This window comes from Anabas testudineus, chromosome 24 (assembly GCF_900324465.2).
Source record: "Anabas testudineus chromosome 24, fAnaTes1.2, whole genome shotgun sequence".
Taxonomy (NCBI): domain Eukaryota; kingdom Metazoa; phylum Chordata; class Actinopteri; order Anabantiformes; family Anabantidae; genus Anabas; species Anabas testudineus.
The window spans coordinates 5477642-5494016 of record NC_046632.1 but is presented as its reverse complement, the minus strand read 5'-3'; the positions used below and the strand labels follow the sequence as shown (position 1 = coordinate 5494016).

General features: G+C 43.2%; 1 protein-coding gene across 2 annotated transcripts in view; it reads right to left on the bottom strand.

Moving 5' to 3' along the window:
* Positions 1-14300, bottom strand: part of bcl11bb (BAF chromatin remodeling complex subunit BCL11B b) — a 30354-nt gene extending 16054 nt beyond the window's left edge. The window contains exons 1-2 of one of the 2 annotated variants that reach the window (XM_026341493.1): positions 13360-14300; positions 5339-5719 (exon numbers count right to left, since the gene is read on the bottom strand). In XM_026341493.1, the coding sequence (XP_026197278.1) occupies positions 5339-5719; positions 13360-13423 (445 nt within the window). In that variant the 5' untranslated portion in view covers positions 13424-14300. Of the gene's footprint in view, positions 1-5338; positions 5723-13359 lie in introns of both variants that reach the window. The other variant, XM_026341491.1, reaches the window with a different exon arrangement.
* Positions 14301-16375: the final 2075 nt, after the last annotated feature.

The following is a 16375-nucleotide window of genomic DNA, read 5'->3' as shown; positions in this document are numbered from 1 at the left end:
GCGTTTGATGCCTTCATGTGGGAGCCTTTAAGCTGTGCGTGTTTGCGCGTGTGTCCGTGTGTGCATGATTGAGTTTGGTGGGAGATGCTGGCCCTAATGTGAGATGGGAGCCATTGTATGCATTCCTGCATGCACATTTGATTTGTGTGTGTGGTTCTTATCTGTGTTTTTTTTTTTTTTACTCCTCCATGCATGTTCCCATTTTCTGCATAAATTTGTGAATGTACTTTTCTAACTGTGTGGGTCAGGTGGCTGTGGCGGTGTGCATGTGCAGCTGTGCCATTTTAGCCGCTCCCTTATAGACTTAGTCGACCCTGCTGGATACAGCAGACAGACATAGTCAGACAGCCCCTGGGGTGGTCCTGTCTGAGACACAGTGTTATGGGCCAACAACACTAGGGGCCCATACACAGGCAGGACTGCATTTACTGTAATTGTGCACACACACACACACACACATGCATTTGAATCCAGATGCTCATATAGAGACATACAAATGAGAATTTAATTACTGTAATTTTCCCTTACTTTTTAAGAAAAGGCAAAGGAGTTACTAAGCTGTGTTTTTCTGCAGGATTAACACACAAATCTTAGGAAGAACAGCAAAACTGTTGCTTATTTTAGATTAATTTAGTAAAAAATTAAAAGTAGATTTGCAATCACAGATAAATGCATGCTTTGTGTGTGCTAAATTTTTCAGTTTTAAGATTCAGCCATACCTGTTACTACATACAGGTGACGGTGGAGAGGTCATTCCTCAACAAGACAAGTTACATTCTGCACACACACATGCTGTTACTACCATAAAAATGCCCAAGCAGCTGTTTTAAATGGGAACAGTTGTTGCATAGAATGTTTTCCAAAAATAAAATGTGTCCATGCTTGGGAACTGCTTAACTGCAGGAAATGTTGTTTTTTTTTTTGAAAAATAATATTCCCAAGCAAAGATACTTCAATTTAAATGAGGAAGGAGTGTACTCCTCTTTTTTCTCTTACAGAGGAATAAGGAAACATTTGCCACTCAAAGAAACTGGGAAACACACACACACATACGCACAACAAAATGAAAATAGACACACATGCCTAACAGCAGGCACAAAATAAATTCCCTGGCAAGCATACAACACACTCATGTAAGAACATATAAACACACACAGACTGCATGAGAAATGCAAAAGCTCAAACCCACGTGACATACACTTGCAGGCGCACACACGTAAACACACACATGTGCACACACACCACCTACACAACTGCCACCATGTAACCCCTAATCACAACCCCAGAGCTTGGACATCAAATGAAGCAAGTTTAAAAAAAAAAAATCATCAGGAGTAATTAACGCATTTTCATATGCAAATGTGATTAATGCAAAACTACAAAGTCATTATGCAAATCGACTTTTCCTTGAGCCTCTGTACAAATATTCACAGCTCAAATCAGGGATCAGTCTCGCCATCTTTCTTTTTTTATCTCTACCCCTCTCCCTCTTCCTCTATCGCTCTCTCTCTCTCTCTCTCTTGGAGTAGAGATAATACGTAAGTAGCATGTGAAGTTATTTCTAACTCACGCAGTGTGTGTGTTTTCATGCGATGGGCCGGGGCTATGGCATTACGCCGCCTGCCTACTGATTACTGGCTGCTTGGCACTGGAGCGAGACAGGGAAGCCGGCGTACAGGGGAAGGTATGAATATGCAAAAGCCTGATTGCTTTTCATGATTAAAGCCTATTTAATATGGAAATGAGAGCAAGCCAGGTGATTAAAGGAGCATTGGGTGGTGGGGCAAAAAAAAAAAAAAAAGGACTGGGGGAGAAACAGAGAGAGAAGAAGAAGAGAAGAGACGGAAGGAGACACCTTCAAATTCACATTGGTAGAGAGGTGTGGAAGCTGAGATGTCACAGTTGTTTAGCTAGTGACAAAGGTCATGTCACTTTTGGTACGTTTGAAGGGTCACACCACAGGTTTTCATCCAGAAACCGCTGTGACTCGTTTAAACATCTCCCTTATTGCTCATTAGCTCTGGAACAAAAACTGATTTTATCACATTAAAAATGCTCCTACACATTCAATACGCTTTCACACCCACAAAATGTTGTACATGTAGGTGTGACAGTTCTAAAGTGGCGGGCATTCTCATTTAAAAGGCTTTGATCAGAAATCCAGAGCCTCTTCACTTCGGTTGAGAGCAGTATCGGTATCACATTGAGCTTGCAAGTAGCTTCCCCAGCTAAAAACAACTAACCACTGAGAAACCTTCAGCCTAATACAGTGATGCGGCTGTGTTGCCCACAAGTGCGACAGCAGAGCGATCAGAGGTGGACAGAGAGAGAGAAACAGAGAAAAATGTTTGAGCCTCATGAAATATTAACTGCCTGATCTCTACACACAGTGTTCGTGAGTGAGAGAAGAAGGGGAGAGAGGTTGTCATGATGTGACTCCCCCCCCCCCCTTATGTACCCTTATGTGCTGGATGTCTTAAAGTGCTCCAAAGGGGCCCGGCAGCCATCCTGGGAGGAGTTCAGAGCAGGGCCAGGGTCGTCTTAGCATGGTAACGCTCCCCTAGCGACAACTTCTCGCTTGTCTGATGATACGCGTCATTCTTCACAGTCATTCCACGCATACATCATCATACACAAATTAATATACGGCACACACCTATTAACATACTCTGACAGAGCCCACACATATACACCCAGAGTGCATGCATCAGCAGGAGAAACTCGGGGAGAAAGAGGGGGAAAAAAAAAAAACAGGGCACAGAAGGGCCATTTTTCACCGACACCGTGCACACGAGAGGATACGTGTGTTGTGTGAGTGTGTTGTGTGAGTGTGCTTGTGTGAGTGTGTTGTGTGAGGGTTTGCACCCTTTTTGGGGTTGAATATGCTAGCCTTGCAGCATGTTTGCAGTTTAAGCGAGCGAGCTGACAAAGAGGGCAGACAGGATGTTGTAAAACACAAACACACATACACACCGAAAAAAAAAAAAAAAACACAGTCCAGGAGAGGAGAGGGTTAACGGTTATGCATACCACACAGGCATTTGGTGCACCCTACACTACGTGATGAAACTGTTTGTGCGGATGAAATACGCGCCATCGCTGTCGTTTGTCGTTATTTGACCACTACTGCTGGAAATACTTGTGTGTGTGTTCTAGCTGCAAAGTTCTCAATAGAAAGTGCAGGCAAATGTGATGACGCTTCCTCGAGTGTGTGTGTGTGTGTGTGTGTGTGTGTGTGTGTGTGTGTGTGCTGCTAACACATTGGACTTAATTAGACCTAATAATGTAATCTAATTTAGTTGAAACTTGAGACTGCCTTGAGTGGCAATCTAATGTGTTGAACAAAGCTCTCCTCCTCTCTTTCATTTGAGGCTTGGAGTGCTTTCATGTCCTGTTCTCTTAGTGATAAGTCAGTGTCTGTCGGGCTGACTAACTGACTGTGGCTCTAACAGGCTGACTCACTTACTAACTGTTCTTTCTCCGACCACCTAAAAGACAGAAAGCCATGTAAAATGCATTGAGTCTTTTTTTCATTGCATAAGCTTCTAAATGAGTCGCATGTTGTTGTTGTTTTTCATGCTGCAACTGGGCCTCTAGGTGGGTTGACACTAAAGGCGGCTTTAACCCGCATCAAACGTTAGATAGAATATTAATTTACAATCGATGTGTTGTTTCCTAAGAAGGAAAAAAAAAAATGCTCGTGCTTTTTATTTTATGAAATCAGCAGTGACATCCAAAACTGTGCTGTCACATATTATTTGTGATCTTCCTCAATAATTCTTTTTTTTTTTTTTTTTCACTGCGAAAGATGGTGGCCACACACAGCTGCTGGCCACACACAGAAACAGTGCATGTGTGCTGATTTCCACAGTGATGACAAAAGATGTCTACACCAGCTTTGATTCTGAAACGAACAATCTGTGTCCCAGGACTCTTTATGTATTTATTGAATTTTTTTGCAGAACTTTTTTGTAATATATCACAGTTTAAAGAAAACGTGTCTGAATGCGTGACCTGCAGAACTGAATTGAAACTAATCCAAATGACACTCTGTACAAGCTCTTCTCCCTTTTGCTTTATGTTTTGGTGCTGACTCAGGCTGATCACCTATGGCGACCGAAAGGTCTGAAGGTTTTTTACCGCTCATATGTAATAAAAAAAAAAAAAAAAAACAGTGCACCTGCTGTGAGAACAGACAGCCGCAGCCTGCTGTCATACTGTCACAGCTATAAAAAGCCTGCATTCGCACCTTCTAGACTGAGTGTAAATGTATTATAAACCGGATAAACACACTTCATTTAGATATGTGGTGGCAGTTGAGATTTTAAATAATTAAACTAATATCTTTTCATACATGTAGCACTGTGCTTTGACTGAACTTTCTGCATAACTTTTATTTTGAAGGGCTCTACATTTTAAGACTTTGAAGACGCGTGCACAACATAGTATAAAATAAAAGTCCAGCCCTACGATTCCCTTTTATGACTAACGCTGTGATGACTAATATTTTTACATGTCATTGTGACTGGTAACCTTTACAACACAGTCATATCCCTTTTCGAACCAAGTCTCTCTTAGTCTACTGAAGTCTGTGTAATCCTGGAAAGCCTTCCCAGCTTTGGGATGTGATGGTGACTGTCTCCTCTGATAACTTTGAACTGGTTTCCCTGCAGCGCTGGCAGTCTACAGGCCTTACCCCCCCACCCTCCAGCCAGATGAACGGCCTTGCAGCTTTATTAATCCCCTTCTCCTCACCACGCACACAGATGAATTTTAATCAGCTTTCTTAACCTCTTTTTTTTTCATATGCTGCAGGATTTCTTTACAAACACTTAGACACGTGATGTGCACTCACACAACCCAAAAAAAAAACTTACACACACACACACACACACTGGGGGCGGCTCCTCTATCACCTTTTTCCTCGCCTTTCACAATTGGTTTCAGCTGAAGACGTCCTTCAGGCCTGCCGGTGTGTGTTTGCTTGGTGTGTGTGATTTCGGTGGGTGTGTGGTGTGTGTGTATGTGATGTTTTACTTAGAACGGAGCAGAATAGACACATAGTGCAGCTCTCAGTCACTCTAATGAAATCATCCCAGGCTACATTAATCCCTCCTGAAGGCCACTGTCAAAATAACAAGCAGCTGGGATTCTTTAAAGAGAGATATCTGTCTTGGACAGGTGAGAGATATGTGCATATGTATGTGTGAGCGCATGTTTTTTGCACTATGTGTACGACTGTACTAACAAGTGAGTTCTCTTCACAGTGTGTTTGGAATTGAGCTTCTTATTGGTTTATCTAGTTGCCTCCTCCTACAGTGTTTTGCAGTCTCCATACCTCCTCTCTCCTGCTTGGGGCAGATCCCTTTGGCCGGCGTCAGCCTCCTCTCCTCATCCTCTTCTCCACCGGGGGTCACCTGGACGCCTACCTCCACCGGAATGGACCCTCTACCCAGCTCCAGCGACCTCGCCCTAGGAGAGATGGTGATGCCCATGACCCCGCCACTCCCCCCAGGCTTGGAGAAGGACCCCGGTCCGCCCCCAGGCCCCCGGCAGAGACGGCGCTTGTGCTCGATAAAAACCAGAATATCGCCTAGAGGGAAGTTGGTCTGGCACTGGCCGCAGGTCAGCAGATCATGCTCCCCAGGTACAGCCCTACGAGGGCTGAGGGTGGATGGCTCTGGAAATGGAGATCCCGCCCCCGAATCATGATTGGCCTCTGCTGCAGAAAAAGAAAGCGGAAGGCAAAATATGTCAAGTTGTGCTCCTTCCAGTGAGAGACAGGCAGAGAAAAGATACACAGTGAGGTTTAGCTATTCCTGATAACGTTACCTGATAAAAGCCATCTCTCCCTACCACACGAGGTAATCATTACGTTCACAATTGTGTCACTTTCATGGCATAAAACAATGCCACTGCCACAACCTACTTCACCTAGACAAACACCTGTGCAGCTTATCCGTGAGAGATCTGCGTGGGTGGGACCCAGCACATACACTGTATCTATACTTGTGTCTGTGTGTGTGTATCTGCCTGAGTGTTTGTGTGTGGCCAGGAAGCTATTCATCTCACAGTGCAGGCTGGGTTTCCGGTGAGGGCCCTCGCTGCACCAAGCTGTCATAGCTAGACGGCTGCCTTCACCACGTGGGAGCCCCAGCTTGTGCAGAACAAAGCGTAGCGTAGCGGAGGCCACATCCACCAGCATGTGTATGTGTGCGTACATGTTTGTGTGTATCAGAGAATAAGACAGAGGAGAGAAAAATGAGAGGGAGAAAACAGTAAGATGTCTAAGTGTGTGTGTGTGTGTGTGTGTGTGTACATGAATGGAGCTGCACACAGGTGAGTTCGAACAGTGTATTCTCCACAGACAGAAAATCTATAAAGCCAAACCCGGGGTCCTGTTAAGAGAGTAAATCTCATTCTTCACAGATCTGACACGGTCATTAATAACCATTACACGTTCTTCCACCCCCCTCTCCTCCCCTGTGGCAGAGACTCATTCCCTCAGCTTAACGTAAATCCCTCATGGACAACCTCCATTTTTTTTTAACACTACCCTGATGTACCAGTATGAAAATGTGTCCTCTTCTAAAAAAGCCCGGAGGAAACCTGAAGCTCCGCACAGGCTCTAGGGGCGTCTGAGTGAGCGGGTACCCAGGGAGGTGTGTTGATGCCTGGGAAAGGAGCATGGCAGCGCCTGCCTGTCTCTGCTACTCCCCTGCTTCTATCAGCCCCCCCCCCTCTTCCACAGGCCTTCTCCTTGCCTGTCTCCTCTCTCTTTCTCCAAACATGACACCCTAATAATTGCTAAGATTAGACAAAGAGGGTGTGTGCTGGTTTGTGTGCGCCTGTGTGTTGGTATGCAATTATCAGAGCAGAGATCCTTAACTCTCTTATCCCACATCTCAAACTGTTAGGGAGGCGTTGCTCCTCTAAACTCCCAGTCATAACTGTTATACTCGGGCAGAGTTACGGCTGAACATTACACATTTTTGCCGAATTTAATATTTCAAATATTTCTTTGCAACTGTGATTCACCCCCTTGCACACCCACCCACCCACTCACACCACACACACACACACGCGTTCCAGTCCACTCACTTCGCCCTGGAGTGATGATCCGATGCCAAATATCTTTTCTCTAAATGGCGATGTGTTCCTGGATGCCTGCCAAATAATTTCCATCTCATAATCTTTGGCGGCAAAGAAGGAACACAAACACATATTTACCTACAGTTCACAGCTTGTGAGCGTAATTCACATGAAGTAATGTTCCAGAGTGCACACACAAGCCATGTAACCGTGTGCATGCATGCATGTGTGCATATGTGCATAGCATATAAGTAGCACCGTGCGGGAGATGTATCCGCTGGTAACACGGTGCACTCTCATTTCTGACTTTGAAAACAAGGCAGCTGGCTTGAGCCCCAGATCCTCATGCCATAAATGAGAGAAAGACAACATCAAGTCAAGGAGCTGACAGACACCTGGGCATTTGAACTTGACTTTCTTGCTGCGAGAGACAGATGCAAATAGAGTTGGGCCTGTTTGTTAGCCTACAGTTGAGTAACATGGCCTGGGGACAGAAGGCAGTAATTAGCAGGCGTTGGCACTGTCACTACGCCACTGGGATATCAGTCGGACATCTTCTAGATAACCGCACCCCTCTCTGAACCCGTTCACTCATCTATCCCGAGGCTCACCTGTGTGAGAAAAACGTGTGCAAGAAGGAACTGAGCATGGAATGCTTGCAGGAAGAAAAAAAAAAAATACTGTGGTCACATAGAAATAGAAACACACACATGAAAGAAAAACACACTAATGTAGCCTATCATCTTGACAGACAGTGTCTAATTCCTCTGTATAAACTCCTGTGTGAGAGGGACATGCTTGATAAATAAGGGAGCACAGCAGACACACTGTCAAACATGCCATCGTCGAGAAGGTGTGATGATAGCAATGAGACCCAGCTGTCTGGCACAATACCACACATACTTTATTTCTCTCTCTCGATCTCTTTCTGTCTTTCCCTCACATACGTACACGGTGCTAGATTCACCCAGTGACAGTGCTGCTACTCTGCCTTATCAAGTGTGAGTTAAGTCAGGCAGCCTTAGAGCACCCCCTATCAGTTTGATGAGGAGAGAGTCACTCAGTCACTGCTGCTGCTGCTGCTGCTGCTGCTGCACAATATGCACCAGATGGGAGACACAGCTGATGAAAATGGCCCCCTTTTCACCAACATTTAAATTTGTGTTAAAGATTGAAAATTATTCAAACACCTAGGCAAAGAAACAATGTTATCAGAGTTGAAGAATTATTTAAATTTGGAGCTGATGTTTTTTTTTTATTGTAAACATGAAACGGTCTAGTTTCGGTACGAATGCATTTTAATTTTGTTGTCAATACCGGTTTATGATTCAGTATAGGTGCTGTTCTCACCAAAAAAAAGTGGCCAGGTAAAACAGGCTAGGTGGGTATATATGCCAAAATGTTTACATAAGTACTATATATGGCTTCCTATCATGTCTTCTCACTTCGGTTGCTTCTATAAATTTCTCATCCCTAATTATTGTGTCCGTCCTTATATGCTCTTATGTCTCAATGATGGCTCTTTTTGTTGTTTCACTGTGCCTGAGGTGAAGCTGAAGTCAAAGAAAAATTTACAACGTGGTTCGACAAGTTCTACTCTGCCCCAAGTTTAATAAGAAACCGACTGAAATGTAATTTTTGCTTCATGCGAAACATTTGTTTTTATTTAATGGATCGAATTTGACGAGACTCTTCTGAATGGCATGAAGCCACGAAACAATTTTTCTGTTGGCGCTAAAGTCTTGACCTTACACAACATTTTAATACCAGCTGCACACTCTTCTGTTCTGTTGGTAAAAGACAGAGTAAGGCCAGGGGCACTCTTATGACAGTCGACCATGCTATATGAGTTCAGACCTGTCTCCCTTTCTTTGTTTTCCCCTTCCATTTCTCAGAGCTTAAATCACACACACACACACACACACACACACACACACAATCACACATGTGTAAACTCCACTGGGAAAGTCGGGTAAGATTCACGCTGTCATTGAAAATAAATGACACCAGCAACGATGCAGATGGTTGCAATCAAAAATTCAAACAACAAGCGGCTTCGCTTAGCCTATCCCTTTTTCTCAGCTGCGATTGCCAAGAGGAGCTGAAATAGTGCACATTGTGTAAGGCCAGGCCTGTGTGTTTCATTATCTTATCACCATTTAATCTGTAGCAGTCTCATTTCTTATCATAAATCTTAGATTATCAGCCTGAAAGTGAGCAAAATACAGCACTGCAGCTGACTGCAACTTGTCACTAAATTGCTATAAATGACTTGTAATCTATGAGGCATGACTTTTGAATACATAAATCAAATTTGCCAAATTCTTGATATATAATAATAATAGTAAAGGGAGCTTTATTGCGTTGCAAAATTGATAAAATGTGTTCAATAATATTGAAATATAGAAGGAAAATCTTTGAACTGCCTGCAGTGCTTCACAGTAAATCATAAATCGCTCACCAGTGATCTCCTGTGAGATTATCATCCAGTTACCACAACGTGTGTGAATATTTACTGTGGTGTTGCAGTGCGTACGGTGGGTTTTCTCCCCAGCATTCGACAGCCATATGGTGCGAATAAAGAAGAAAACATTAACTGTTTCACAAGTAGCATGCCAATTCTGAGAGTAAACAGTTATCGTGAGGTGTTTCCGTGGCTGGATCCAGAAAACAATTCTTTGTAATAATGCTAATATTAGACTGCAAAAAAAAAAAAAAAAAGAAGAAGGAAAAAAAAAAAACGTCTCTGAACGAGGGGGTTCTGTGATGCTGAACACCAGTCGCTCCGCGTTAATGTGTGAGTAACTCGTAAGAATTTCCCTTAGATAGGTGTCTTTTTGTCGTAGACGCGGCTGCAAGCTGAATCACTGACTGAAAGAGGCTCTAGAAGTCTAGAAGGGATGTTTGGCTTTTATCCTGCAACACTCCCCATAAAACAAAGGATGAACTGTAAACTGAAGGTCACATTTAACACTGACAGAATTGATTATTACGTCGAAATTGTAGGGAAGTAAATATATGTATATATATAAATACATGTAAGCTGCATACGTGGTCATGCATTTGGAGATAGGCGTGTGCAGTTTCCTATTCTGAGTCTATGTGTTGTCTGCCTGCCTTGGTGCATACTTTGAGTACATTTATTCGCTTGGACGTCCCTCCTGGTGTCTGGCCTGGCAAGTCGATTTCCTCTACTGTACGTAGTCTTCCCCTAAAAGCCTGTCCACAAATATGCTGATATTCAGGTTCTCTGCACTCCCAAGTCGAGCACGACCTATAGGCCCAGGGCTGCAGGGCATATGCCTGTATTCAGTTACTGTTCAGCACCCTACAGAAACTTCATATTATTACTTGTGTAAGAAGAAACCTTGTGACTAGTCTTGATAACTGAAACTGTAAATGTGAGACCCAGCTGACCCAATGATGAGGTGATTTAAAAAATATTGAAAGTAAACAGTAACGACCACTGGCTTGTCAACCCTTTCTGAAAGCCTCCCTGACAATAAAGCTGCACATATGCAGGGCTCTCATTACATGTTGACTCAGTCAAATTACAGTTTGACTGGTTTTACAGTTTACAGGTTTTTCCCCAGCGCACCTCAGATCCTCCAGCCTGAGGTATGATCCTGGTCCTCCCCAGACCCACCCAGCTTAAGGAAACAGCCCTCAGCAACAAGCAGCCTCCAGACACTGAATGATAGCTACATTAAAAGCCTCCCATCCATCACAGCCACTGATATGGCATCATTATTAAGATATCCTGTACGTATGGTAAACACAGCTTAGGCGTTTAATGCAAATGTAAGTGTTTCTCAGTCACAGATACACAAGTGGACATAACTAATAATACTTTTTCACTCATCTGTTCAAAGTCCAGTGCTGGCATTGAATTTGACCTCTTTAATGACTATACAAGCAAACAAATATATATATATACCTGCAAGTCCAGTCCTTCCTTAATCTTGCCCTTGTGCTGCTCAGGTCTTTGTCGCGGCTTGAGGCCACAGTTCAACAATAAAGCAGTGTGTATCATGTGAAAGAACAGGTAGGGCGAGATTCAGGCCCTCCAGATGGCCCAGCTTTCCAGCATCCTACTGTTCTTGCTCTAAGAGCCACTTTAGCACAACACTGACTTCTGCATGAGCTGAACATCAAATATTTGTCCATTTTGCAAATATCTCAACTTAAGTTGTTGTTCGACACCTGCGAGCTTCTGCAGACAGGTCTGTGGTGCCCGAAATTATATCTAAAAGAAGGCTGCAGGGGAAAAAAGAGATGCGTCCATTTGAGTGCAGCTCCAGCTCGGACAAAGGAATTAAGAAATTTTAAAGTGAATCTGTGACAACTAATTATTATTAAAATATTACAGTGTAATTACGCATGAGTGTACATTCAGCACTGCAGGTTTGGTTTGAAGAATTTGCTGAGTGTACAGCAGGTGCTGGAAGATTTTGTGTGGCTAATGTGCAAAAGATGTAAAACAAAATGGCCCATGGCAGGAAGGAGGGGAGGCAAATATTTAACGGTTAGTCCAAATGTGTTCAATTCAATTGAAAATCTGTAAAAGGTTATTATTTGTCAGAATTAATACAGGTCAGTGTTAAACACACACACACACACATCTGTGCTAAAACTGTATTTTTACTGTCAGAAAGTGTGTTGTGGCAGATCAGCTCGGTCTCCTCCTTTAATTAACTGACAGTGACAGTTACGGCAGAGGGAATAAACTGTCATATCACTATTTAACTGGATCAATATTTGACATCCGCCTAAAATCTGCTGAGGATGCAGCACTTTCTCATTGGGAAAAGAAAGAAAAAAAAACACTGGAGCAGCAAACGTTTGGATTTCAGATTGCTCTTTACGTTTGGAATTACCGTAATTATTACAACTGGAAAATAAAGAAAAACCTGAGAGGATGAAAGTGAGTGAAATGAGAGACAACGAGACACAGTGGAGGGGCTAAATGATTAGTCTAAAAGCTGAATGTGTCGGCTGGGACGGAATGCGCCCTAACCCTTTTCAACACAACACACATTGGCCAAAGATTACATCATGAACTTCTGCAATGAATTACCCAGATTAGGCCTCTATGAAATTGGATTTAGGCAAAGCAGAGCGCTGGGAGATGAAGGTTAGATTGATATAATTGATTTTAAATTGGATTATGCTACTTTTTTTTTTTAATCATATACTCCAAACAACCCTGCCTGCGATTTAATCTGCGCAATATAATCACAATTTTGGGTCGCAGCTCTGAAAGCTTCAAAGTAGATACATACACGACCCTCGGTTTTCAAATGTCGTGTTTTAAAAAGTTCTGATTGTTGACTTTTGTTTGTGATGTTTTCTTCTGTGTGTGTGTGTGTGTGTGTGTATGTGTGTGTGTGTGCAAGTTGAACTTGTGCGCAATTTTGAGTTTTGGTGTGTGTAGAGATAGGCTGCATGTATAGCCTATCAAGGAAAATTAAATAAAGACCGTGTGTGTGACTGTGTGAAAGAGAGTGAGAGTGTGTGTGTGTGTGAGAGAGAGAGAGAGAGAGACAGTAAGACAGAGTGAAAGAGAAAGCAAGACAGTGAATATTTCAATTTAATTAAAGTTACCTTGTGTAAAGTTATAAAAAAAATAATTGCTGCGTTTAGAAATCAGTGAAATGTTAAAACAGAGGAGGCATAAAAATAAACATCACCACATGTTGCAATATGCTGGGAAAAAAAAAAAAGAAGCTAAATTGTGTCGTGATGAAACGTTGGATTACACGCGCAAAGCACGTGCGTGCACATTCAATCACAAACAGACGCGCTCACACACACACACACACACACACACACACACACTTTGCCAGACAGTCCCACTGTAGTTGTCATAAGATCATCTCTCGTAGTAAAGTCGTGTGAAGCTGCAAAACGGCGCGTCGGAAATATCCCTGAACGGTGCAGAGAAATTACAAAGGTGTGTAACAAGCGATATGAACCTCATGCAAAAACCGAAATCCACTCACGAGGTGGAGATTTTTATAAAACGACGACTGTTGTCACATGGGGAATTTATTTTCACAAATCTTTTCCTGTTCGGCGCATTCTCAGACTGAAAACACTGCATGGATACTGTTTGAATCTATTTTCCAAGTGGTTTTATTTTTAGAGTCGGAATTAATAAAAAAAAAAAAAAAAACAAAAAAAAAAAGTGATAAACTGTGAATCAATGAAATCAGTAAAATCTAACTACAGGTAATAAAATGTGAGAAGTGTTTCAAGAGGACTCACCTTGTACTGTCTCCCTGTGCGTCAACGATAAGTGCTGCGGGTTCACCTGCTTGCGGCGGGACATTGCCCCGGCATTTACTCTGGCATCGCCCGGTGAACGGCACTTGGAGTCGGCTTGAACCGTGGTGTCGGTCCTCACTGGATCGCAGGTGACCAACTTTCCCTCCTCCTAATCCTTCTGCAAATTCACGGTCTTCTGCTGCAACTTTGATGCGCGCTGGAAAGTCGGAGAGCAGCGCGGTGAGGATGGAAGACCAGTTTGTCAACAACTGTCCTGCAGCGTCTTGGGAGAAAGCAACACCTGGATTGAGGAAGCCGAAGTGTAGTTTTAGGAGGCAGTTGGCTGCTGGCGGCCGACGACCTGTGCGCAGGTATATTTTGCAGAGACCTTTTGTAGAATAAAATCCTGGGCTGCCCACCTCTGCGAAGACCGTTGTGACAGATGATTTACGTAGCACTCCACCGGTGATGGGTATTGCAGCTTGTTTGGCTCCTTTCCCTTTCTCTTAATTATGATAGTATGACTGTATCATCTGGGGTTAAATGGCTACTGTTTATTCTAGGATTCCTTACAGTCCTTCCATTTCAGCAGCGGTGCGCTAAAATGACCCTTTGGCACTGACTCCTCCTGCGCGTTTTGGCATCGGTGCGCTCAGCGGCAACTCTTGGCTCCGGTGGCAGTAGCCTCGATGACTGAGTGAGTGAGAGAGAGAGACTGCGAGAGAGAGAGAGAGAGCATGCGGCCAGACAAGACACCTCCTCCTCCTCCTCGTCCAACAAGCAGAGGTCCAATGTTTCCCAGTTTCCTACAGTGTCGAGGCTACTTCTTGTTGACTCACACGATGAAAGAGGCTCTGTTTGGGAGGACCCCGCATGTGTGTGTGTGTATGTGCGGGCTACTTGCAGCCTGGGCTTTTGTGTGCGTGTGTGGGAGTGTGTGTGTGTGTGTGTGTGTGTGGTTGGGGTTGCCTCCACGGAGTGGGAGAGGATTCAAGTTCAAGTGCGTCCGTGACGTTTGCGCGTCGAGCACCACAGACCGGACATCACAGGGGGAGAGCTAGCGGTGGCTCCCCGGAGCACAGGGCTCCACAGAAGAAGTAATTATCACTCTTCAGTCGCTCCTAATTAAAAGGCATGCAGTGTTAAGTTACATTTATCGGCTCTAGTGGTCATTTTATCCAAAAGAGCATGATGCCCATTAGTCTAGTCAGGTCCCTTTTTAAAGCTTCAGTAAGCTTATTGATTATTATTGTTTACTCCTTTCACATAAATAAAATTTGTTTAAACAAGCTTGCAAGGACCTCTCCGACCAAACAAACAATCTGCATATCTTTCATTTTGGACAATAGATACTTTTATTTGTGTGCTATTGCGGCATTCCTGGCTCTGTGAATGACCAAAGAGCCGCTGCTGCTGCTGCTGCTGCTGCAAGAGATCAATATATATTCAAAGCACATGTATTTCCTCATATTGAATCAGAGGGGACAAAACAGCGTGCTGCATCTTTGTTGTTGGCATAATTTAAACATGTTGTGAGGCAACAGTACCCTCTGTTGGCACAGTCAGGAGACAATCCAGAGCCTGTTTAAGGGGTGAAACCTTGACACCGCGTTCCCCTACTTCATTCTTATTTTTAGAATGAAGCCTCCTTAATTTGCCATTTATACAATTCAGAATCTGAGAGAGTCCTTGAAGAGCAGATCAGGTTCACTCAGAGGCAATTAATGGTACTAATGGGCAATCATTCTGCACATAATCCACCGTAATCATTTAGATCAGTGTATGCACAGAGAAGTGCTTTGTACAGGGTACAGCTCAGCTAAGGACATACTCAAGTTTCTTTTCTTTTTTTTAACTCACAATTTAAACATGTGCTGTCATTTGGTTGAAATACATTGTTGAACAAAAATAAAAAGCCTAATACGGCCATTTAAAGTTGACACTATTTCCTCCCAGATCAACAGAGAAGTGTTCAGCTATAGCAATACGTTTTATAGTCTGCCATTAATAAAACATGGTGGGCAATTTTAAGAGCATTAGAAGTTTGATTGCTTCGGGGCAGGCCTAGGGGACTTTCAGGACAGTAATTATTTATATAAATGAAATGTCATCTCAGCTCTGGCTCAAGAAGACATAACCTCAGCAGACTCCTCGTGGAAACACAACAGCTATCTTTCACAGATAGGCTGAGAATGTTGTCAAGCATATTGCTTTGAGTGGAGCGCATAAATTTGATATGTGATATTACATGAAATGTCTTCTTCTCCACATCAGGCCAAAAGAGCAACAGCAGCTGTGGACACATTGGATGCTGAAAGAAAACATTATCCCGAGTTCACACACACACACACACACACACATGCTCTCTCTCTCTCGCTCTCTCTCTCTCCTGCCAGCCCTGCTGGCTGCAAGCAGCTCCTTAATCCTTACCCATGGGTTTCTCAATAATACATCAATGTCTCCATTATAGCTTGTATCTGCTGGCTCCGGGCAAAGGCAGTTTAAGCTGGGTTGCACAGGGCCAACATACCACAAATACCCTGCTTGTGGACACAGGAAACATTTTAAGTCCAAAGTGCTGCCACTAAGGAGACATGCATCTCGTGTGGTGAGTGGCATCACTGAATGGGAGTCGCTTGAACACACCGCAGGGCATTACCTACACCAGAGATAACAAGAAGCATTATGTTGACATTTTTGGTCTTTAAAACATAAAAACGAGTCCAGGGACAAAGTTTAAGCCGCATCCATAACATCTTTCTATCTTCTATTTTTCATGCCTCTCTTATCTAGCTACTGTCTGTAGAATACAGAAATGGAATTAATATCAATTAATATCGGCATTATTAGGTCAAATTGTATATGAAAGAAAAGTAGACACAATATCTTTTTTACCAGGAAATGAACAAAATGAGGTGTTTACAAGGTTAAATATACAAACTTTACAACGCCGATGTGAATAACCAGGTGACAGTACTGACATAAATGATGAAAGGTCCACTCTAGGACAGCTCAT